The sequence below is a fragment of the Pristis pectinata genome, chromosome 10, assembly GCF_009764475.1.
Source record: "Pristis pectinata isolate sPriPec2 chromosome 10, sPriPec2.1.pri, whole genome shotgun sequence".
Taxonomy (NCBI): Eukaryota; Metazoa; Chordata; class Chondrichthyes; order Rhinopristiformes; family Pristidae; genus Pristis; species Pristis pectinata.
The window spans coordinates 11,761,297-11,786,419 of NC_067414.1; the positions used below are offsets into that span (position 1 = coordinate 11,761,297).

The 25,123-nt window shown below is 51.6% G+C and overlaps 1 protein-coding gene across 4 annotated transcripts in view; it reads left to right on the forward strand.

Annotated features, from left to right (window-relative positions):
- slc35f3b (solute carrier family 35 member F3b) overlaps positions 1–25,123 on the forward strand; it is a 61,580-nt gene that overhangs the window by 21,825 nt on the left and 14,632 nt on the right. The window contains exons 1-5 of one of the 4 annotated variants that reach the window (XM_052024561.1): positions 7,234–7,919; positions 15,586–15,955; positions 17,699–17,918; positions 23,109–23,234; positions 24,220–24,412. In XM_052024561.1, coding sequence (XP_051880521.1) covers positions 7,844–7,919; positions 15,586–15,955; positions 17,699–17,918; positions 23,109–23,234; positions 24,220–24,412 — 985 coding nt within the window. In that variant the 5' untranslated portion in view covers positions 7,234–7,843. Of the gene's footprint in view, positions 1–7,233; positions 7,920–15,585; positions 15,956–17,698; positions 17,919–23,108; positions 23,235–24,219; positions 24,413–25,123 lie in introns of those variants that run through there. The other 3 variants (XM_052024558.1, XM_052024559.1, XM_052024560.1) reach the window with 3 other exon arrangements.

Sequence of the window (25,123 nt, forward strand, 5' to 3'; positions counted from 1 at the left end):
TTTGCTGCAGGCTTTTGTACATTTGGGAAGACCTCGCCGGTTGCAGACCACTCCTGCACCTGCAGCCCCCACAGATTCGGGGAGGTCTCCAGAGGGCCAGTGTCCAAGTAACGAGGACACAGGAGACTCTCAGAACGTCCGCCGTGTTGGGTCTCAAGGTGAGGCCTTCCATTCCTGGACATCTGAAAGACATTCCTTTCTCAGGAAGTGTGGCTTCCCTCCGACTATGGTCGGTGGAGCCCCTCCTCTGTTTCTCCAACTTCTGCTCTCACCCCCACCTCCCTCCAGACAATTCCTTCCCCCCACCCCCCCCCCCCAACAGATGCTTCTCGACCCACTGAGTTCCTCCAGCAGACTGTGTGTTTGTCCAAGTAAAGATATTTATTAGAACATAGAACAGTGCAGCACAGGAACAGGCCCTTCGGCCCACAATGTTGTGCCGATCAAATTCAACTAGTAATTAAAACACCAAACTGAACTAATCCCTTCTGCCTACACAAGGTCCATATCCCTCCATTCTCTGCACGTTCAACACTCAGAATCAGGTTTATTATCACTGACATATGATGTGAAATGTATTGTTTACAGTGAAAAGGTATAAAATCTATAAATTACAAAAATAAATAAACAGTGCAGAAAAAGGAAGAATGAGGTAGTGTTCATGGGTTCATGGACCGTTCAGAAATCTGATGGTGGAGGGGAAGAAGTTGTTCCTGAAACGTTGAGTGTGGGTCTTCAGGCTCCTGTACCTCCTCCCTGATGGTAGTAATGAGAAGAGGGCATGTCCCGGATGGTGAGGGTCCTTAGTGATGGATACCAGATCCTTGAGGCACCGCCTCTTGAAGATATCCTCGATGGCGGGGAGGGTTGTGCCCGTGATGGGGCTGGCTGAGTCTACAACCCCCTGCAGCGTCTTGCGATCCTGGGCATTGGAGCCTCCATACCAGGCAGTGATGCAACCAGTCAGAATGCTCTCCACCATGCAGCTGTAGAAATTTGCAAGTGTCTTTGATGACATACCAAATCTCCTCAAACTCTTAACGAAGTAGAGCCACTGGCGTGCCTTCTACATGATTGCATTAGTGTGTTGGGTCCCAGACAGATCCTCTGAGATGTTGGCACCCAGGAACTTGAAGCTGCTCGCTCTTTCTACCACTGACCCCTCAATGAGGACTGGTGTGTGTTGAGGTTGTTGTTGCGACACCACTCAACCAGCCGATCTATCTCACTCCCGTACGCCTCCTCGTCGCCATCTGAGATTTTACCAACAACAGTGGTGTCATCGGCGAATTTATAGATGTCATTTGAGCTGTACTTAGCCACACAGTCATGAGTGTAGAGTGAGTAGAGCAGTGGGCTAAGCACCTATCCTTGAGGTGCACCTGTGTTGATCGTCAGTGAGGAGGAGACGTTACTACCGATCCGCACTGACTGTGTCTCCTGATAAGGAAGTCGAGGATCCAGTTGCAGAGGGAGGTACAGAGGCCCAGGTTTTGAAGCTTGGTTATCAGTACCGAGGGAATGACGGTGTTGAATGCCAAGCTGCAATCGATAAACAGTAGCCTGACTTATGTCTGTGGTTGTCTCGGTGCTCCAAAACAGAGTGGAGAGCCAGTGAGATTGCATCCACTGTAGATCTGTTGTGGCAGTAGGCAAGTTGCAGCGGGTCCAGGTCCTTGTTAATTCTAGCCATGACCAACCTCTCAAAGCACCTCACCACAGTAGATGTGAGTGTTACTGGGCAATAGTCATTGAGGCAGCTCACCCTGCTCTTCTTGGGCACCGGTATGATTGGTGTCCTTTTGAAGCAGGTGGGAACCTCCGACTGCAGCAGAGAGGTTGAAGATGTCCTTGAACACTCCGGCCAGTTGGTTGGCACAGATTTTCAGTACCCGGCCAGGTACACTGTCGGGGCCTGATGCCTTGCGAGGGTTCACCCTCTTGAAGGATGTTCTAACATCGGCCTCTGTCTCAGAGGTCGTCAGATGCTGTGGGGATTCGCACAGGTGTAGTGTTGTTCTCCCTTTCAAAGCGTGCATAAAAAGCATTGAGCTTTCTACTGGATATCTGGATTATCGGAGTTTTGCTGTGTGTCTCAAACAGTTTACAGATTGAGTCAGGCAGCACCTGTGAGGGGGAATAGACAGTCGATATATCAGGTCGAGAACCTTCATCTCCCCAACATCGATTGTTCATTTCCCTCCACAGATGCTGCCTGACCCGCTGAGTTCCTCCAGCACTTTGTGTGTTCTCCAGGTCCCAGCATCTGCAGTCTCTGGTGTCTCCACTTCACAAATGGAATTGTTTCCAGGCACGGTGAAGGAACACTCTAACCTCAGCAGGGTCCATGGGCAGAATGATCCCGAGGACCACCTTCCTAGTGACTGGAGGGCTGTTAAGCAGGTCTCTGAGGACGGCTCCCCTTGCTCGGCTTTGGAATGGGGGAGCACCTGCAGCTACTTCCAACGGACCCTCGGTGCTTTGATGGGGATGGAGTCTTCCACCCTTGGCACAGACAGGCGAAGGTTAGGCCTGGTTCTCCTGGGCTCCACATGTGTGCTGCAGTGTGCTTGGGCTGAAGTGTGCACAGGTATGGTCAACTAACTTGACAAGTGGGTTACCTTCCTGCCCGGCCAGAGTCGCTCACCGATGGAAGACTGGTTGGGGGGGGGGGTGGGACGGGGGTGCCAGTGTGTGGCCTGATCCCATTAGGGCTTGGGGTGGGGTACACTGAACAACATGCAGTGCCCCAGTCCCTAACAATATTTACGCTCCACACACACTTTACGCCAACCCAAGGCAGCCCATCAGTATAACCGCAGCCTCACTGCAGCTGCACATTGCCAGACTGGTTGATGTTCAGTACTGAGTGAGCAGAAACCTTCTCCAGCTGAAGACTGGAAAGGCTGGAGTCACTGTGTTTGGACCCCACACAACCTCCGATCCCAGGCCACCAACCCCACCTCCCTCCGTTATACTCAACTAGACTGGTAGCAACTTTGGTGAGATGTCTGACCCCAAACCAAGGTTTTGTAGAAGCACGGAATGGCTACACCCTAGAAGGAGGCCATTCAGCCTACTGAGTCTGTTCCAGCTCCATACAAGACCAATCCAGCTGGTCCCTTGCCTCCGAGACTGCAAATTCTTTCCTTTCAGATATTTATCCCGAACCCTCAACACTAAATTCAATCTGTCTCCACTGCTTCCCCTGGCAGTGGACTCCAGACCACAGCCACACTGTAACAGAGCATTTGCTTGTGTCACCTGGGGTTCTTTTGCCTTCATTTTAAATTCTCTCGTCCTTGACCCTCCACCAGTGCGAACACTGTCGCCCGTTATACTCTGGGCTCTTCATGATTTGAATTCCCTCCATTAGATCCCCTCACAAGCTGTTCTGTTCCAAGGAGAACAGTGCTGGTCCCTCACATAACTCACACTAAAGTCCCTCACCCCTGGAATAATTCTGGTAAATCTCTTCTTCACCCTCTTCACCTCTTCGCCAAAGCGAGGCCCTCAGAAACGGGAGCGGCTCTCCAGCTGTGGCCGAACCAGTGATTTATAAAGGTTCGTCACGACTTCCCTGCTCTTGTCCTCTGCCCCTATATTTATGTACCTCAGGATCCTGGAGGCCTTTTTTAACCACGCTCTCACCTTGCCCTGCCACCATCAATGAACGACGCCCGCAGATCTCTCCGTCGCTTTACCTCTTTTAGAAATGCACCCTCTAGTTTATATTCCCACTTCTCATTCTAACACTTCACATTGCTCAGCATTAAACGTCATACGCCATCTCTCTGCCCATCCCACCAGCCTACACCTACCTCAGTGAAGTCAATTATAACCTTTTTTTATTGTTCAATGCACCTCCATGTTTTGTGCCATTTGCAGATTGGGGAAAGTTGTGATCATTGAACCCAAGTTCAAACCATTAAAAATCATAATGGAAAGCAATCCTGGTCTCGACCCTGAGGGAACTCTACCGTACACACCCCTCCAGTCAGAAAAATAACATCACCACCACTCTCACTGACACACAGCCAACTTCCCATCCATCTGCTACAACCCCTTTTATTCCATAGGAACGTAAGAAATAGGAGCAGGAATCGGCCATCTGGTCCATCGAGCCATGGACTCAGCTCCACCTTACCTGCCTTTTCCCCATAATTCCCCTACGATGCAAAAATCTATCTAACTGTGTCTTAAATATATTTAATGAGGTAGCCTCTACTGCTTCACCTGGGCAGAGAATTCCATGGGTTCACTACTCTCTGGGAAAAACAGTTCCTCCTCATCTCCTTCCTAAATCTACTCCCCCGAATCTTGAGGCTATGGCTCCTAGTTCTAGTCTCACCTACCAGTGGAAACAACTTTCCTGCCTCTACCGTATCTATCCCTTTCATAATTTTATATGTTTCCATAAGATCCCCTCTCATTCTTCCATGGTCTGAGCCTTGATGACAAGCCTATTGTGTGGCACTTTGTCTGAAGCCTTTTAGAAATCCATAGATAACATCAACTGTATTTCCCCGTTCGACCCTCTTGGGACTTCAAAAAACTCTATCAACTTAATTATCGCCTTTAACAAATCCATGCTGATATTTCCTAATCAATCTCAAACTTTGCCCATATTATACTGACTGGTCTGTAGTTACTGGGTTTGTACCCCCACCTTTGAACAAGGCTGTAACATTTTCCAGTCCTCAAGCACCACCCCTGAATTAAAAGAAGTCTGAGAAACTATGGTCAGGGCCTCTGTAACTTCCTCCCTTACTTCCCACAGTAATCCAGGCTGCATACCATCTGGATCAGGTGGTTTATCCACTCTGAGTACAGTTAGTGTATCAGTCCCTCCTCTTTTTCAGTGTTCAACCCTTCCCCGGCCACACCTTCCATTGTTGAGACTCCAGCAGCATTTTCTTGCTGAAGACAACAGAAGTTACTCATACAACATCACCCATCCTTCACAACATTAGCAACACATTACACAGATGCAGGAGCTTCACTGCCCATTTAATGGTGGCATCATTTCACCCTGTTGCAGACATTCCCTCTGTTCCAGCCATCACCGTCCCTCCTCTCCTCCCTCCTCACCTTCTCCGCCACCTACACCAACTTACTTCCTCGCTTTCTCAGTTCTGATGGAGGGTCTTTGACCCGAAACATCGACCTGTTTCTCTCTCCACAGATGCCGCCTGACCTGCTGAGTGCTTCCAGCAATTTTTGTTTTTATATCAGATGTCCAGCATCTGCAGGACAGGTACAATAGGAACATCTAAAATACACTTGGATAAGTACATGGACAGGAGGGCTTCAGCGAGATGTGGGCCAAATGCGATGGTGGGCACCATGGTTGGCATGGACGAATTGGTATTTGTTTTGAGTTTTATAAAGCTGCAACATAACTTCCCGACTCTTGGACTCAATGCCTCGACTAATAAAGGCAATCCCATCTGAAACATTGCCTGCCCATGCTTGTCATAGAGTCATACACTATAGAAACAGGCCCTTTGACCCAACCCCTCCATGCTAACCACCAAGTGCCCTTCTACACTACTCCCAATTGCCAGCACTTGCTCTGCAGCCTCCCATGCCTTGGAGATTCAAGTTCTCGTCCAGATACTTCCTAAATGTCGCAAGAGTCTCTGCCTCTTCCATCAGCTCAGGTCGGCCATTCTAAACTCCCACCACCCTCTGGGTGAAAAAATTCTTCCTTGTATCCCTCTAAACCTCCTTGCCTTAATCCTACGCCCTCTAGTTATAGACTCCTCCCCTGTTGATGGCCTCATACATCCCCATTGTTACTATCAGTTTTGTTAGTTACAGCACCTTCTGGGCTCCCATCTCCTAACCCATCCACCCATCCTCCCCGACCTCCTCCAGCTCCCCCATTAAACACCACCTCCATTTAAAATATTGTCATCCCCATTTCTAAAGGCTCCACAGTCTCACCCCTCCCTGTCTCGGTGAGCTCCTCCAGTCTCGCACGGTCATAAGGGCTCAGCGCTCTGCTCATTCTGGGCTCCTGCTGATCCCAGAGGTTCACCATTGCATCGCTGGGGCCATGTCTTCAGCTGCCAAGGCCCTGAGCTCAGGAACTCCCTACATAAACCCCTTCCATTTTCTCCTAGAAACCCATCTCCTTACCCAAGCTTTTGGTCATTTACTCCAACCTCTCTCTGTGTGGCTCAGGGTCAAAGGCTGTGAGCTAGCGCAGCTGTGAAGTACCTCAAAATGTTTTCAGTGTATTAAACGTGCTACTTAAATGAGGGTGGTTGTTGTACCTTCACCATCATAGTAGGGCTTATACAGTGAATAGTAGGGCCCTCAGAGGTGTTGAGGAACAGAGGTACCTAGGAGTACAAGTACATGGTTCGCTGAAAGTGGTGGTGAAGAAGATGTTCAGCACGCTGGCCTTCATCGGTCAGGGCATCGAGTATAGGAGCTGGGCATTATGATGCAGTTGTATAAGACATTGGCGAGGCCACACTTGGAGCATTTTGTCACCCTGCTACAGGAAAGACGTCATTAAGCTGGAAAGAGCAGAGAAGATTTACGAGAATATTGCCGGGACTCAAGGGGCTGATTTATAGGGAGAGGTTGGGCGGGCTAGGTCTATTCCTTGCAACGTAGAGACTGAGGGGTGACCTTATAGAGGCGTATAAAATCAAGAGGGGCATCGATAGAGTGAACACAGTCTATTTCCCAGGGAAGGGGAACCAAAAACTACTTAAACCTACGCCCTCAAGGTGAGAGGGGGAAGATTTAAAAGGGACCTGAGGGGCAACTTCTTCACCCAGAGGGTGGTCAGTGTACGGAATGATAAGATTTCTTTATTAGTCACGTGTATATCGAAACACACAGTGAAACGTATCTTTTGCGTAGAGTGTTCTGGGGGCAGCCCGCAAGTGTCGCCACGCTTCTGGCGCCAACATAGCATGCCCACAACTTCCTAACCCATACGTCTTTGGAATGTGGGAGGAAACCGGAGCACCCGGAGGAAACCCATGCAGACACGGGGAGAACGTACAAACTCCTTACAGACAGCAGCGGGAATCGAACCCCGGTCACTGGCGCTGTAATAGCGTTACGCTAACCCCTACACTACCACGCCTGCCAGAGGAAGTGGTTGAGGCAGGTACATTAACAACATTTAGACAGGTACCTGGTTGGGAAAGGTTTAGAGGGATATGGGCCAAACGTGGGCAAAGGGGACTAGCTCAGGAAGGCATCTTGGCTGGCACGAAATAGTTGGGCCGAAGGGCCTGTTTCCCTTCTGCGTGGCTCTCTGGTGTTTATCTACGGTGGAGAAAAGTTCCCTCCCAGATTGGCTCCCCCCGGGATTGATTTGGGATTGTCGTGTGTTGGCAGCGCCTGGTTTCCCCGCAGGAGGAGACTTGCCCCACTCTCTGGAGCCCTCTCCCTGCCAGGAAATGGAATCGTGGAAAATGTAGTAGCTGCAGGAGAGGGGGCGGGGGCCGAGCTGCTATTGCTGGGAAAACCAGGTGTGAGCAGGACTTCAGCGGAGGGAGGGGGCTGGGTATACGGCGGAAGAAATGACAAGGGCTAGCAGCATTGCGCCAAGCACACCAACCATTCTCTGTGCTGCCCGGCGCTGCAAGGAAGGCACCGGCATGTGACGCCTCCTGATTACAGCAAACACTCGGCGTGTGTGTTGGTGACATACCGGGACACATAAACACACACATGGAGAGCCAGCTGAAGAGGGAACTGATGTGACTGCGAAAGGTTGCGGACTCTCCTCCCTCCCTCCCTCCCTCCCTCACTCGGTCAGTGGTATGCCGGCTGCAACTCGCTCGCATTCTGCCCTTGAGCCGGGATCAGGATGAAAAAGCATTCGGCCAGGGTGGCCCCCCTCACCGCCTGTAACAGTCCGGTGCTGACCCTCACCAAAGTGGAAGGTTTGTCGCCAGATATCTGTTTTTCGCAAAATAGTCGGGAGGAGGCGGGGGTGAAGCAGGCGGGGGCTGGGGAGAGACAGTAGCGCTTGGGCTTAAGGTCACGGTGCGGTTCAGAAAGATAAACAATAGCGTTAGGGGTAATGAGTGAATGCTTCTCCGAGTTAGGAGCAGTCTGAGTTCAACTCTGACTCCAGCTCTGCAAGAACCCTATTAGCACTGTAATATCACAGTGATCTCGTTTAATACAGGGATAATAAGGCATTTAATTCAGGGCTACACTGGGATATTCATGCAGTAATACTGCGATTACTAACAGCTTTAACTTGCAGATGAACGTTTTAAACCCCAATAATCACATTAGTATAGTGATGTTCCCGTGTTTAATGTTGTGACGTTAATATGGAGAATACAACGTGTTAACATATGATACTGATTAATATGTATTACTGTGGTATTAACACTGCTAATCTGAGAAACTATGATAAGGCTGAAAAAAAGTGTTAACATGCAAAATATTAACGTGTGATATTTACATATGGCACTGATACTAATGTGTAACATTAACATGTGGATTGCTGTGTAAATTTGGCTACAATTCATTAATATTTTGATACAAAGATATTAACTTAAACGTTGATGTTTAAGCATGTAGCCGGTACTAATGTGTAATGTAGTTATTAACGTAAACATATCACATATAAATGCGTCCAAAACATATCAATGCACAATGTTGTGGGGCAAATGTGCAGCACAATAATACTGACGAACTGTGACATATTAACGTGTCTGACAATCTGATATGAACATGTGGTAATACTGTTTCCTGGGAATATTCTGGTAAAAATGTTTAATGCAGTGATCATAACAGGTGTAACACTGAGATTAATGTGAATCACAGAGATAGCCAGTGTCACTGTGATTTTAATGTATAAAGCAGTGATATTAATGTGCATAACATAGAGTTATACAGCAGGGAAACAGGCCCTTCAGCCCAACTTGTCCGTGCCGACCAAGTTGCCAAACTATATTAACAGGTGTACCACATTTGATGTTAATGCGTATATGATAAAAAAGGTGTAACACAATGATATTAGTATGTGTAACAAACTGTCATCCACAATTGTAACAGTGGTATTAAAGAACCGGATTATGATAGTAACATATGTAATATGTTAGCAGAAACAATATAACAAGTGTACCACAATAACATTGCACACCACAGTGAGATTAACATATAAAACTGATATTATCTTATAAGTGAAGGTGACACTGACATGTGTAATGCCTTCACCAGGGTAACACAGTGATGTTATGAGAGTGCACTGTGATACTAAATTGTGTTGCTCGGTGAGTGATGTTAACCTGGTTACAACTGTTCTGTTCAGACAACTGTCTAGAGTAAGAGGAGACAACTGTTGTTTGCTTACATAATTTTCAGTAGAACGGAGTTACATAGAATTCTAAACATAGTTAAAGCTCCCCAGATACTTCACTGGAGCATCATTGATCGAAACTTCTCACTGAGCCCATTTGGAGCAGATACCCAAAAGATAAGATACAATAAGATTTCTTTATTAGTCACATGTACATTGAAACACACAGTGAGATGCATCTTTTTACGTAGAATGTTCTGGGGGGCAGCCTGCAAGTGTCGCCACACTTCCAGCACCGACATAGCATGCCCACAACTTCCTAACCTGTACGTTGTCAGAATGTGGGAGGAAACCGGAGCACCCGGAGGAAACCCACACAGACACGGGGAGAACGTACAAACTCCTTACAGACAGTGGCCAAAATTGAACCCGGGTCGCTGGCGCTGTAATAGCGTTATGCTGACCACTACACTAGAGGCAGCGAGAGAGGAGGTGTGTCTGCAAGAGAAGAGGTGTGAGTTGTCCGTAAGGAGAAGTATAGAGGTTGATGTAGGGAATTCCAGAGCCCGAGGACCTGTCGAGGACACAGTGAAGAGAGGGAGTGGTAGAACCAGGGGAAGTGCAGGGGCCAGGATAGGAGGGCAGAGACCCTGGGATGTGCGAGGATCAGGGAAAGGGATGGGCCAAGTCCTGGAAGGATACGAATACATGGTTGAGAGTTTTAAAAGTAAGCTGTTGGGAACCAACGACTGAAACCTATCGCTTTTACTGGGGCAGGCAGTGAATGTGTGCAGACACAGTCTCAGACGACGTATAACCATTTACAGATTTAGACATTGACTTGACCTTTCAGGTGTTTAAATTGGTGAATTGATTTATTATTGTCACGTGTATGGAGGTACAGTGAAAAACTTGTCTTGCGTACCGTTCATACAGATCAATTCATTACACCGTGCATTGAGGTAGTACAGGGTAAAAACAATAACAGAATGCAGAATAAAGTGTTACAGTCACAGAGAAAGTGCAGGTAGACAATAAGATGTAAGGTCATAACGAGGTAGATTGTGAGGTCAAGAGTCCATTTTATCGTACTAGGGAACCATTCGATAGTCTTACAACAGAGGGACAGAAGCTGTCCTTGAGCCTGGTTGTATGTGTTTTCAGGTTTTTGTATTTTCTGCCCAATGGAAAGGGGGAGAAGGGAGAATGTCTGGGGTGGGTGGGGTCTTTGATAATGCTGGCTGCTTCACCAAGACAGCGAGAGGTATAGACAGAGTCCATGGAGGGGAGGCTGGTTCCCGTGATCCGCTGGGCTGTGTCCACAACTCTCTGCAGTTTCTTGTGGTCCTGGGCAGAGCAGTTGCCGTACCAAGCCGTGATACATCCAGATAGGATGCTTTCTATGGTGCATCGGTAAAAGTTGGTGAGTGTCAAAGGGGACAAACCAAATTTCTTTAGCCTCCTGAGGAGGTAGACGTGCTGGTGAGCTCTCTTGGCCGTGGCATCTACGTGATTTGACCAGGACAGGCTGTTGGTGATGTTCACTCCCAGGAACTTGAAGCTCTCAACCCTCTCGACCTCAGCACTGTTGATATAGACAGGTGCATGCACACCGCCCCCTTTCCTGAAGTCAATGACCAATAAACTTTCAGACGCTCACCGGGAGTGTGTGAGTGTGTGTGTATACCCTCTCCAACCTGACCAGCAGCCAGTGAAAGTCAGCAGGAACAGGGTGGTAGGCTAGAGGGCACAGGGTTAACGTGAAGGGGAAAGTCTTAAAGGGGACCTGAGGGGCAAGTTCTTCACACAGAGGGCAGTCTGTATGTGGAACGAGCTGCCAGAGGAAGTGGTGGAGGCAGGTACAATAACAGCTTGTCAGAGGCATTTTGACAGGTACATGGGGAGGAAAGGTTTGGAGGGATGTGGGACCAGATAGATGGGCATCTTGGTCAGTATGGACGAGTTGGGCCGAAGGGCCTTTTTCCGTGCTATGACGGGATGATAGAACAGAATTGAGGTCAGGCCTGGGGGAGATCTGGGAGGCTGAGCAGTGGGTGACGCCCAGGAGACCTGAAGCCGTGAGTCGGCAGGTATCTGCCAGCACTGTGAGAGAGGTTGGAGTGGGCACTTGGGGTAAACTTACCGCAGGATGTGTCTGGTCAGGTAGACTCTGAGACCACCCGCAGCCAGGGACAGGTTTCCGGTCCATCCGGAGTCTCCCAAATGTGTGAAGATTTACAGATTACGGGTAATTGATTGGACCTTGGAGGGTGTACGAAACAGGAGCAGAGGAGGGCACCAACGTGATATGTACACAGTTCCACCCACCCCCATCCTGCGTTGTGACTCCATCCTCCCCCGTCCTGTGTTGTGTGACTCCATCCCCCCGTCCTTTGTTGTGTGACTCCACACCCTCCCCCGTCCTGTGTTGTGTGACTCCACCCACCCCCTGGCCTGCGTTGCGCGTCACCCTGTGATTTGACCTCTGGCTCCTGCAGTTTGACCTCCTACTGATCTGCCACCACCTTGTGTTCCCATGGCTGTTCCACCAGCCCCAGAGTGTCCAATGCCCTGTCCCTTGTCCTGTCCCTCTGAGAAGCCACTTCACTGCCACGTGAGGGTTTTTTATTTCCTGCGGTGCACTCTGAGCCGATATAAACCAGGAGCTTGTGACCTCAGAAAGGGGCAGGGAGGCTCAGTAATCCTGGCAACTGCTGCCCAGGGATTGCAGGGATAGCTATAGAAATCGAAGGCCAAGCATTCCCTTCATCCGGAAACCTATTGGGATAGTCATATGGTGTGAACATTTTCAATTGGTCATCGCAGACAGAAGGTCTCTGTTCCAATCTCAGGACTGGTGGTAAAGATAGAACCCGCTCCCCTCCCAGATGGCTGGAGGATCGACCAATGGTGGGTCATGGTGGTTCAGGGTGATAGGTCATGACCTGCACTCTCCAATCAGAGACAGCGATCCTGCCACTGCCCCGTGGCAGGGCCGGGCTTCCCACCTCCAGAGACGCAGGTTCGATCCCGACCGCCGCTGCTGTCTGTGTGGCGTTTGCATTTTCTCCCTGTGACCGTGTGGGTTTCCCCCGGGTACTCCGATTTCCTCTCACGTCCAAAAGGCATGTGGATTGGTGGGTTAATTGGCCCCTGTAAGTTGCCCCCAGTGTGTGGGTTGAGTCTGGAAGGACTTCATGGAAGTGCAGGGAGAATAAGGTGGGATCAGTGCGTGCTCGATGACTGGCATCAACACAGTGGGGCGGAGGGGCTGCTTCTGTGTCTGTGACTCGATGATTCCAAATCAATAGCACCTTATTGTTATTTGGATGCTCCAGCAGGAAGGAGGACGGAGGTAGAATCTGCGCTTCCGAAATGGAAGTGGGAAATATCACACGGATAAAACGTGGTTGGGGAGCAGTGGCCTTGGGTGAGGAGAGCTCTGAGACAGGGGAGCGGGGGGTTCCAACCTAGGATGGACCAGAGCGTTCTCCTGGCAGGGAACAGGTGGTGGTCAAAGGGAAAGGGCCTACACCCCTCCCTCCCTCCCTCCCTCGGTAACCCCCCTCCCCTACACCCCTCCCTCCCTCCCTCGGTAACACCGCCCCTACTCCCCTCCCTCGGTAACCCCCTCCCCTACACCCTTCCCTCCCTCCCTCAGTAACACCTCCCCTACTCCCCTCCCTCGGTAACCCCCTCCCCTACACCCCTCCCTCCCTCCCTCAGTAACCCCTCCACTACACCCCTCCCTCCCTCCCTTGGTAACCCCTCCCCTACTCCCCTCCCTCGGTAACCTCCTCCCCTACACCCCTCCCTCCCCTCCCTCGGTAACACCTCCCCTACTCCTCTCCCTCGGTAACCCCCTCACCTACAACCTTCCCTCCCTCCCTTGGTAACACCTCCCCTACACCCCTCCCTCGGTAACCTCCTCACCTACACCCTTCCCTCTCTTGGTAATCCCCTCCCTCCCTTAGCAGCTCCCTCGTCTACACCCCTCTGTAACCCCCTCCCCTCAACCCCTCCCTCCCTCTGTTCCCCCAACCCCTTCCAGCTCTACACCCCTCCCTCTCTCTGTACCCCTCCCCCACCAGCTCTACACCCCTCCCTCTCTCTGTACCCCTCCCCCTCCAGCTCTACACCCCTCCCTCTCTCTGTACGCTGGGACTTCTGCCTTCATTCAGTTCCAGACCTTTGAAGATCCCTGAGTTTCATCATTTCACCCTTGGCGGCTGTGCCCTCAGTTATCTGGGTCCTGAGCTCTAACACCTGCCTCCCTCAACCTCCCTCCTGTCTTTGCTCCTTAACGCTCTGCTTAAAACCTGGCACTTTGACCAAGCTCTGGATCAGCTGTGCAGTTATCTCCATCCCTACCTGACTGTCTTGGAGCTTCGGGATGATTTACAAAAATTCAGGTTAAGATTGTTAAGTAAAGATCCGTCGCATCTCCTGAGGCAGGTGTGTACCTACTTTAGGTAATCTTCCCGTCCCCCCCACCACGCTTCTTCTCCTCTTCCCTTTCCCAGCCTCGTTTTTTCAACCTTTTTTTCCTTTCCCTCCTTACCTTTGACCCATCCCTCAGTGGATCTGCTCTCCCCTCCTCCCCCACACCTGCCTATCGCTATCTCTTACCTGCATCTACCTATCACCACCCTGTGCCCACCCCACCTCCCCTCCTTTGTCCACCTATCACTGCTCTGCTTCTCCCCCCTATATATTGGGCTTCCCCTTTTCCTATCTTCAGTCCTGAAGAAGGGTCCTGACCCGAAATGTTGACCGCCTGCTTTTCTCCACGGATGCTGCCTGGCCTGCTGAGTTCCTCCAGCATCATCGGGTTTTTCAGCTGTATGTGTAATCCTTGGGGAATTTAGGAAGGTGCAGTTATTGCCCTGGGTTGTTGGTTATTTTTGGGTGAACCTTCGGTGAAACATTTCTGTGAGTGATCCAAAATGTAGTGGGATCTGTTGGTGGGCTGTCTGCTTGGGTCTTCAGAGTGGGATTTGAACCCACAACTCACTGTGCCACTTAACGCATGAGGAGCGCTTGATGGCTCTGGGCCTGCATTTGATGGTGTTCAGAAGGATGGGGGGGGGGGGGGGGGGGGGGGGGGGAGTCTCATTGAAACCCTTCCAAATACTGAAAGGCCTGGATAGAGTGGACGTGGAGAGGATGTTTCCAGTAGTGGGAGAGTCTAGGACCAGAGGGGACAGCCTCAGAATAAAGGGATGTCCCTTTAAAACTAGATGAGGAGGAATTTCTTCAGCCAGAGGGTGGTGATTCTGTGGAGGCCAAGTCATTGGGTGTATTTAAAATGGAGGGTGATAGTTTTTAAGATATAGATAAGATATTTATTTATTAGGCACATGTACATCGAAACACACAGTGAAATGCATCTTTTGCCTAGAGTGTTCTGGGGGCAGCCCACAAGTGTTGCCACGCTTCCGGCGCCAACATAGCATGCCCACAACTTCCTAACCCGTATGTCTTTGGAATGTGGGAGGAAACCGGAGCACCCGGAGGAAACCCACGTAGACACACGGGGAGAACGTACAAACTCCTTACAGACAGCGGCGGGAATTGAACCCAGGTTGCTGGCACTGTAACAGCGTTACACTAACCGCTACACTCGTTTCCACTGGTAGGTGAGACTAGAACTAGAGGGCATGGTTTCAAGATTCTTGATTAGTATGGGCATCTTACTTAGGTTTTTTTACACAGAAAGTGGTGGGTGCCTGGAATGCACTGACGCAGGTGGTGGTAGAGGCTGGTACAATAGGGACATTTAAGAGACCCTTAGACAGGCACATAGATGTGAAAAAAATGGAGGGTTATGGGCTGTGCAGGAGGGAAGGGTCAGATTGATCATGAAGTGGGTGTTTATATAGGTTGGCACAACATCATGGGCCAAAGGGTCTGTACTGTGCTGTGCTGTTCTATGGCCTATTGATAGGTTCTCGATTGGTAAAGAGGTGAAGGGTCACGGGGAGAAGCCAGGAGAATGGGGTTGAAAGAAAGTCAGCCATGATTGAATGGTGGAGCAGACTCGATGGGCCAAACGGCCTGATTCTGCTCCTATGGTCTTGTTGCACCATTATTGAGGCTCCTGATGGGGGAGTCCCCGGGAATTATAGAGCAGGCTCCCTATTCCAGTGGCAGGGAGCTCGGGACGGGGGGGGGGGGGGAAGCACAGGGACCGTTGAGGGTGTCCGTCCCTTCCCGGGCCATCTGCCCGGGGTCTGTTACCGACTGACCTTTGGGATCCGGACTGACCTTCAGCCCCTTGACACCCCCCACAGGAGACGAGAGGCCAGAGGAGGCGAGAAGGGCCGCCGGTGGCTCGGTCCGGACGGAGCCGGAGACCCAGGAAGAGGCCGGAGGAGGAAGGGAGGGCCGGTGGTGGAGGCGGGGGCCGGCCTGCTGCCGCCGCCCATGGGGGCTCTCCATCGAGCGGCTGAAGGAGGCGCTGTGGGGCTGGGCGGTTGTCCTGAGCGTCTGCTCGTCCTGGGCAGGCACCAGCCAGCTGGCCAAGGTCACCTTCCGCACCTTCGACGCCCCCTTCGCCGTCACCTGGTTCGCCACCACCTGGAACCTCCTCTTCTTCCCACTCTACTACATTGGACACGTCTGGAGCGCTGAGGAGAAGCAGACGCCACTGCAACAGTTCAGGTGGGGAGCTCCGTGCCGGGACCCTGGGTTAGGGAGATGGAGCTCCGTGCTGGCACCCTGGGGTTGGGAGATGCAGCTCTGCGCCGGGACCCTAGGGGTAGGGAGATGAAGCTCTGTGCTGGGACCCTCAGGTAGGGAGATGGAGCTCCACACCAGGGTCCTCTGGTGTGGAGCTCTGCGCCAGGGCCCTCATGTAGGGACATGGAGCTCCATGCCAGGGCCCTTGGCCTCCGCACCTAGGACTCTCAGGTAGAGCGATGGAGCTCTGCAGCAGGTGCCCTGGGGAGGAAGCTCCATGCCAGCATCCATGGAGATGGAGCTCTGTGTCTTCTGGTGGAGCCTCCACCAACAAGTGTGGCACTACAGGAGAGGGAAAGCGGGGTTCATTTGCACCTGCAGGCAGTTCCACTCTGCTCAGCACTGTATCGTATTCTGGTGGGGTGTTAGGAGGAGGCGCCACCTTGCCCTTGACACTTGGATTATCTACAAACCAAACCTCCTCAGCCTTGAGCCAATGTTGACACTGTAGTTGGCAGCCCCAGTCGTGGAGTCACTGAGCGATTCAGCTCACAGACGGGCCCCTCAGCCCTCCCCGTCCCTGCTGACCCTCGACACAAATCTCGTTTTCCCTCCTCCCATCCCCATCAATTCCCCCGATTTTCCTACCCCACCCACACACCAGGGGCAATTTACAGCATTTAATTAACCCACTAAACCTCGCGTCCCTTGCACATGGGGGGAAACCGGGAGAGCGTGCAGACTCCTTACAGCTCCAGAGGTCAGGATTGAACTTGGGTCTCTCGAGCAGTGAGTCAGCAGCACCACAGTGCCTCCCATGGCTTGGCTGCTAAATCCATTGGTGTGTGTATTCAGAACACCGAGCCACAGCAGGTAAGTGTGCCCTTATCACTCAAGAGGCTCGATCTGGATCTATCACTTCATCAAACAGATGTGAAAAGAAATCAGTCCAGGCCCCAGCGTGGAGTGTTGAACTAACTCCCGGGATGCGAGGTCACCCTGGCTGTGCTTTAAGATATCTTTTATTAGTCACATGTACATCAAAACACACAGTGAAATGCATCTTTGTGCTAAATGTTCTGGGGGCAGCCCGCAAGTGTTGCCACGCTTCCGGCGCCAACATAGCATGCCCACAACCTCCTAACCCATACGTCTTTGGAATGTAGGAGGAAAACGGAGCACCCGGAGGAAACCCACACAGACACGGGGAGAGCGTACAAACTCCTTACAGACAGTGGCTGGAATTGAACCCAGGTTACTGGCACTGTAATAGTGTTACGCTAACTGCTACACTACCGTGCCCAGTGTGTTTATCCTTCAGAGAGTGGATTCGAGCCCCGCAGCAGAGGGGAGCGGGTAGCCCAGGCCGACTTTCCCAGCACAGTACCGAGGGAGTGCTGCACTGTGGATCCAGATGAGGTCAGAACAATAGGCCCCCGCGGATCACGGATCACGGATCACTATAAAACACGGATGGCTGCTATTCCAGAGCAGAGCAGAGTGGTGGGTGGTGGGGTGGGACTGGAATGTGGTTCTTTCTGGGATCCCCGTCTCATTCCCTGGTTCCCTCCTCCAGTTGGAATTCCGGGTTAACAGGCCAAATGATCCCATTAACCTGCAGGGTCACAATGGGCAGCTTTCCGTGCTTCCGGAGATGACCACCTTCAAAGGCTGTGGTATTCCATGATTTTGCGCCATTTAACTCTCATCCTTCTCCCCCGCCAGGGAATGCTGCAGGTTTTATGGGGATGACGGCTTAACCATCAAAATATTCTTCACCAGGACCGCCCCCTTCTGCGTCCTGTGGACTTTAACCAATTACCTGTACCTGCTGGCCTTGAAGAAGATTAGTGCCACAGATGCCTCTGCCCTCTTCTGCTGCAACAAGGCCTTTGTCTTTCTGCTGTCCTGGATAGTTCTACGGGACAAATTCATGGGTGTCAGGGTGAGTCACGCCTCCTGGTTACACAACACTTCTTATAGCCTGGGAAAGAAGAAAGCACTTTACAACAATAAGGATGTAGAAGCTTTAGAGAGGGTGCAGAGGAGATTTACCAGGATGCTGCCTGGATTGGAGAGCATGTCTTCTGAGGATAGTTTGAGCGAGCTAGGGCTTTTCTCTTTGGAGAGAAGGAGGATGAGAGGTGACTTGATAGAGGTGCACAAGATGATAAGAGGCATAGATCGAGTGGACAGTCAGAGACTTTTTCCCAGGGCTACAATGGCTAACACAAGGGGACATAATTTTAAGGTGATTGGAGGAAGGTATAAGGTGGATGTCAGGGGTAAGTTTTTTTTACACAGAGAGTGGTGGGTGCATGGAATGCACTGCCGGCAGAGGTTGTGGGGGCAGATACATTAGGGACATTTAAGAGACTCTTAGATAGACACATGAATGATAGAGAAATGGAGGGCTATGTGGGAGGGAAGGGTTAGATAGATCTTAGAGCAGGATAAAATGTCGGCACAACATCATGGGCCGAAGGGCCTGTACTGTGTTGTAGTGCTCGATGTTCTAATAAGGAACTCTTGGAGTGTGACGGCAAACAATTCTCCCTCCCCACTCAGCAGAGGCACAGCGGTGCCGCTGCCTCACAGCGCCAGAGACCCGGATTTGATCCCCAGGCAGTGTCCGTGCAGAGTTCGCACATTCCCCCTGCGACCATGTGGGTTTCCCCCGGGTGCACTGGTTTCCACCCACATCCCAACGATGTGCGGGTTGGTGGGTTAACTGGCTGCGGTAAATTGCCCCCAGTGTAGGGGGTAGCGGGAGAACTGGGGGAGCTGGTGCAGAGACAAGAGGTATTTGTGTAGGATTAGCGTTACTGGGTGCCTGATGGTTGGCAGGGATGTGGGCTGAAGGGCCTGTTTCAATGAGATAACAACCAGATGAGATTGAATGATAAGATTTCTTTATTAGTCACATGTACATCGAAACACACAGTGAAATGCATCTTTTGCGTAGAGTGTTCTGGGGGCAGCCCACAAGTGTCGCCACGCTTCCGGCGCCAACATAGCATGTCCACAACTTCCTAACCCGTACGTCTTTGGAATGTGGGAGGAAACCGGAGCACCCGGAGGAAACCCACGCAGACACAGAGAGAACGTAAAATCTTCTTACAGACAGCGGCCGGAATTGAACCTGTGTCGCTGGCGCTGTAATAGTGTTACGCTAACCTCTACACTCTCTGAACAGTGTAATTATCATTTGTATATTAATATCTTACACTCTCCGAGAGGGAGATGGAATTTTAGCTTGATGTCACATCAGAAGGAGGGTGCCTCTGACAGAGTCGCACTCCCTTGGTGTTACAACCCTTGGACATTAACCCACAACTTCTGCCTTAGAGGCAAGGGTGTTACGCAATGGAATTTTCAGAGGCAAGGTAGACTAGCTCCTGACATCCTGTAGGCACGGTAGTGTAGCGGTTAGCATAATGCTATTACAGTGCCAGCGACCCGGGTTCAATTCCAGCTGCTGTCTGTAAGGAGTTTGTACGTTCTCCCCGTGTCTGCGTGGGTTTCCTCCGGGTGCTCCGGTTTCCTCCCACATTCCAAAGACGTACGGGTTAGGAAGTTGTGGGCATGCTATGTTGGCGCCGGAAGCGTGGCGACACTTGTGGGCTGCCTCCCAGAACACTCTACGCAAAAGATGCATTTCACTGTGTGTTTTGATGTACATGTGACTAATAAAGATATCTTATCTTATCTCTTCACTGGCCAAGGAAGGAAGAATCTCCAACCCCAGTGGCCACATCCAATGGGTGTATTCCATTGTATTCCAGTGGGCAGCCTGTTGTCTCCCTGAACCCATCCTAGTATCCCAGCCAGTGATCTAGAAGCTCTGTAATTTGACAGGCATGCATCCTTGATAAATATTTGTTGTAGCTGGCAGCACACATAGCATTGATTTACCCAACGCTTGTACAGGTGCGTGATCAGACAAAATCTCGCTCTGGAGCAGAGAGGGGGATATCAGGACAGATGACCAAAAGGTGTTAAACATGAGAGAGGGGGAGAGAGAGTGTTTTTGGCAGGGAGTTGTATCGGTCGTCAGAAGTACTCGAGTGAAGGGGCTGGTGATAGGAGTCTTCAGTGCATGAAGGGCATGTTGCTCTTCTGGCCATGGAGCCCCCACCCCGGGGGTCCTAGTCACCCCTACCCCGGGGGTCCTGGTCACCCCTACCCTGGGGATTCTGGTCACAGACACCCCTACCCCAGGGGCCCTAGTCACCCCTACCCCAACGATCCCAGCCATAGAGCCCCCTACCCCGGGGGTCCTAGTCACCCCTACCCCGGGGGTCCTAGTCACCCCTACCCTGGGGATCCCGGCCACTGAGCACCCTACCCTGGAGGTCCTGGGCAGAGGGGCTCCTACCTGTGGTTCTTGGACACCCCTACCCCAGGGGGTTCCCAGTCCCCCCCTACCCGAGGGAGGGGGGTCCTGGCCACGGAGCTCCCTACCCTGGGGGGGGTGGTCCCAGGCAGAGATGGAGAGGTCCCTAACCCAGAGGTGTCCTGGGCGGAGAGGTACCTACCCCGGGGCGGGGGGCGTCCTGGGCGGAGAGGTCCCTGCCCTGATGGGGTCCTGGGCAGTGAGGTCCCTACCCTGATGGGGTTCCAGGCGGAGAGGTCTCTACCCAAATCTTTGAAAGGGTGAAGTGTGTGGGATCAGCCCGAGCACTGCGGTGCATCTCACAGACGGGACACACCACGGCAGCAGCGTGCTGATGTCAGAGGCAGTGAATGTTCGAGAGGGGTGGATGGGTGCCCACTGAACAAGCCGCTCTGTCCTGAATGGTGTGGGGCATCCTGAGTGTTGGTGGGACTAGCCCGGGCAGGGAATCCCCTCACACACCTGACCTGTGCCTTGCAGATGTCGAGAGGGCTTTGGGAGCCAGACGTAGGATACCCAGCTTCTCGTGTAGCCCGTGTGACCGCTACAGTTAATTCACTGGCACCAATGATGTTGATGGTGGGGGACTAGGCAAGGGTGATCCCACCTAAGGTCAAGGGTTGATGCTCAGACTCTCCCCCTGTTAGAGGTGGTCACTGCCTGGTACCTTTGTGGTACTGGTGTTACTTGCCACTCATCAGCCCATGTCCGAATGTTGTCTGGGTCTTGCAGGAACGGGCTGCTTCATTGTGAATGGAATTGAAAACTGTGCAACCATCAGTGAAAATCCCCACTTCTGACCTTCTAACCTAAGGAAGGTCAGTGACGGAGCAGCTGAAGATGGTTGGGCCCAGCACACTGCCCTGAGGAACTCCTGCAGTGACATCCCAGGGGTGGGATATTTGACCTACAACCACAGCTATCCTTCTTTGTGAAAGCTACAAATCCAGTCTTTGGAGAGTTTTCCCTCGTGCTCATCGACCTCAGTTTAATTAAATTCTCCTTGGTTCTCCCTAAAGTGTAGTGATTAGGGTTGTGCCGGTTGGTTCAAGAACCAAATGGTTGAAGGGCAGTAGCTGTTCCTGAACCTGGTGGTGTGGGACTTCAGGCTCCTGTACCTCCTGCCCGATGGTAGCTGCGAGAAGATGGCATGGCCCGGCTGGTGGGGATCTTTGATGATGGATGTTGCCTTCTTGAGGCAGCGCCTCCTGTAGATACTACCGATGGTGGGGAGGGATGTGCCCGTGATGTATAGGGCTGAGTCCACTACTCTCTGCAGCTTCTTACATTCCTGCGCATTCGAATTGCCGACCCAGACCGTGATGCAACCAGTCAGGATACTTTCAACAGTACATCTGTAGAAGTTTGTTAGAGTGTTCAGTGACAAGCCGAACCTCCTTAACCTCCTAAGAAAGTAAAGACACTGGCGCTTGTGATTGCATCTATGTGCTGGGCCCAGGACAGGTCATCCGATATGTTAACGCCCAAGAATTTAAAGCTGCTGACCCTCTGCACCGCCGATCCCCCAATGCAGACTGACGCACGTTCGCCCTCCTTCTCCTTCCTGAGGTCAACAATCAGCTCTTTAGTTTGCTGATGTTGAGCGAGAGGTTGTTGTTGCAGCATCACTCAACCAGGTGTCCCATCTTGCTGAATTAAGCTGACTCATCACCACCTGTGATTTGTCCAACAACAGTGGTGTCGTCAGCGAATTTGAAGATGGCATTGGAGCTGTGCTTAGCCACACAGTCGTGTGTGTGTGGCGAGTAGAGCAGGGGGCTAAGCACACAGCCTTGAGGTGCACCTGTGTTGATGATCAGCGAGGAGGAGATGTTGTTACCAACCCTCACTGATTGAGGTCTGCCGATGAGGAAGTCGAGGACCCAGCTGCAGAGGGAGGTACAGAGGCCCAGGTGTTGAAGCTTGATGATGAGTTTGGATGGGATGATTGTGTTGAACGCCGAGCTGTAGTCAATGAACAGCAGCCTGACGTATGTTCCTGTTGTCCAGGTGGTCCAGAGCAGAGTGAACGTTTTGGGTCAGGGACCCTTCCTCAGAACTGGGAGGAGAGCGGGGCGTTGTTAGTTCTCAGGGGGAAAATGAGGTCTAAGGCAAAAGACGACGTGGAGATGGGTTAAAGCAGACCAGGTGTTGAGGAGCAGGGGGGCAATGTGTAGAAATGAGGTGAGAGAGGGAGTCAAGTATGATCACGGGGAAGGATGGAAAGTCCTTTCCCCTTATCGTCTCTCGTGGGCTTCAGCTGAGTGCTGTCTGGCGCACAGTTGGTCAGGAGGAGCCCCTGTATTGAGTGCCATTGGCCGCAACTGGATCTCCAATGTGGAACAGCACAGTGGGGCTGCCTCTGCTTCAGGCAGACCACCCCGTCGGGGAAGGCTGAGCAGCAGGGCAGTGAGGGGTGGAGGCCAGCTGAGGGCGGTGTCCGGGATTATGGAGGAGTGGGTGCAGGTGGAGAAAGGTGGGGAGACGTGAACAGCCCCAAGAGATCCGGTCAGGGATCCAGGAGAAACCTCCTCACCCGTGGAGCCCACTCCCAGGGGGAGGAGTTGGTGGGGAAGGACTGGAGATACGTTCCAAGGTGAGTGCCTTCCTGCGGGGGTGTGACGCGACGGTGGGGGGGGGGGTGGGATGACGTGCGCCGAGTGGGCTCCTGCTGTGCAGTGCTGTACCACAGAGGCGGTGTGAGGTGGATAACCAAGCCTCTGTCTCCCTCCCCACCAGATAGTGGCTGCCATCTTCGCTATTGCCGGCATCGTGATGATCACCTACGCGGATGGCTTCCACAGTCACTCGGTCATAGGGATCGCACTCGTTGTGGCGTCAGCCTCCACGTCAGCCCTCTACAAGGTAAGCGCCTCAGTGGGACCACCCCAGCCCGTCGGGGAGTTAACCCTCCCTGGGGTGCAGTTGGACTTTGGGTTTGAGGGGAGGGGTTGCGTGCACGTATCTATCCTTAAAGCTCCTGACAGCCTGATTCTACCCTATATCTCACTTGACACGGACAGTCGTGGTCCGGAGAAATGTAGGTTGACGCTGCCCCAGGGCAGTACTGGGGGGTGCAGCACTGTCGGGGACATTACCCTCCGAGTGAGACCACTTCTGCTCTCTGCAGACATGCCCACGGCCCCATCTGAAGAAGGTTTTTGTTCTTTTCATGTGGCCGTCGCACTGCTGCCACTCCTTGTGTGGGGGTTTGCAGTGTGTAAACTACCTGCTCCGTTCCCCACAACAGCAATGTTCATTGTTGTCATCGGCATACAGACATGGGGTATAAGTGCCATGAAAGTGAGCTTTCTGCAGCAGCAGCACAGTGCATTACAAGACAAGGACAAACGTAAGTTAAGTTAACATAAATTATACATAACTTACGCACGTTACCACCATCAGGAATATCTACAGAAGACGCTGCCTCAAGAAGGCAACATCCACCATCAAAGATCCCCCACCATCCGGGCCGTGCCATTTTCTCGCAGCTACCATCAGGCAGGAGATCACTTTGCACTAAAATGAACATTTTTTTTGTTCTAATTGTGTTCTCTCTTGTAAAAATTGTGTATAATCTATGTTCAATTTATGTTTCTTTTGTGAATGCTGCTTATCTGATGCTATGTGCCTGTGATGCTGCTGCAAGTAAGTTTTTCATTGTACCTGTACACACACGGACTTGTGCACGTGACAATAAACTCAACTTTGACTTTGCCAAACTACAAAATAAACATAAGGACATTGAGCACAACACACCAACAGTGCTCCATTGGCTGGGAAACATTCTGAGATATCCCAGGACCACACAAAGCCCTGTAAGTAAGGCATCTCACTCTCTCTCTTCCAGGTCTTGTTTAAGATGCTGCTGGGCAGTGCCAAATACGGTGAAGCCGCCTTATTTCTAACGGTGCTTGGCCTGTTCAACGTTACCTTTATCATCTGCGTTCCCACAGCTCTTTACTTCACCGGGATCGAGCACTGGACTTCCTTCCGCCTCGTTCCCTGGGAGAAGCTGTGCGGGATAGCGATTCTGCTGCTGTGTAAGTTGCAAAGTGTTTCCGATACCGTTTCAATGTCCGTGCTTTCCCTAGAACCTCTGCACCTCCCCCTGAGACCCTCTTTCCCTGACACCACTGGCCTCTGGCAATCCAAGGTGGGTGGGGTGGTGGAATTGCAGTCGTCGAATGGGGGTGGAGAAATCATGGGATTGAGTTTTTGGGGGGGGGGGGGGGGTTCTGTAAATGCAGCAGGTGTGAGTGAGGAGATAGCACTCTCACCTCCTCGTGAGATGGCTCAGGTTGAAGTTCCATGCTGGAGATGTGACCATGTAATCCAACATACCCCCATCAGTGCACTAATAGAACATAGAACAGTACAGCACAGAACAGGCCCTTCGGCCCACAATGTTGTGCTGACGTAGCTAATCTCTCCTACCTACAGAATGCCCATATCCCTCTATCTTCCTCTTATTCATGTGCCCATCCAAGCCCCTCTTAAGAGCCCCCAAAGAATTTGCCTCCACCACCCTATCAGGCAATGCGTTCCAGGCATCCACCACTCTCTCAGTAAAAAACGTACCCCTCACGTCTGTTCTGAACTTACCCCCCCCCCCCCCACCTTAAATGCATGCCCTCTGGTATTGGATCACTCAATAATGGGAAAAAGATATTGCCTGTCCACCCTATCTATGCCCCTCATAATTTTATACACGTCCAGCAGATCCCCCCTCAGCCTCTGCTGCTCCAGAGAAA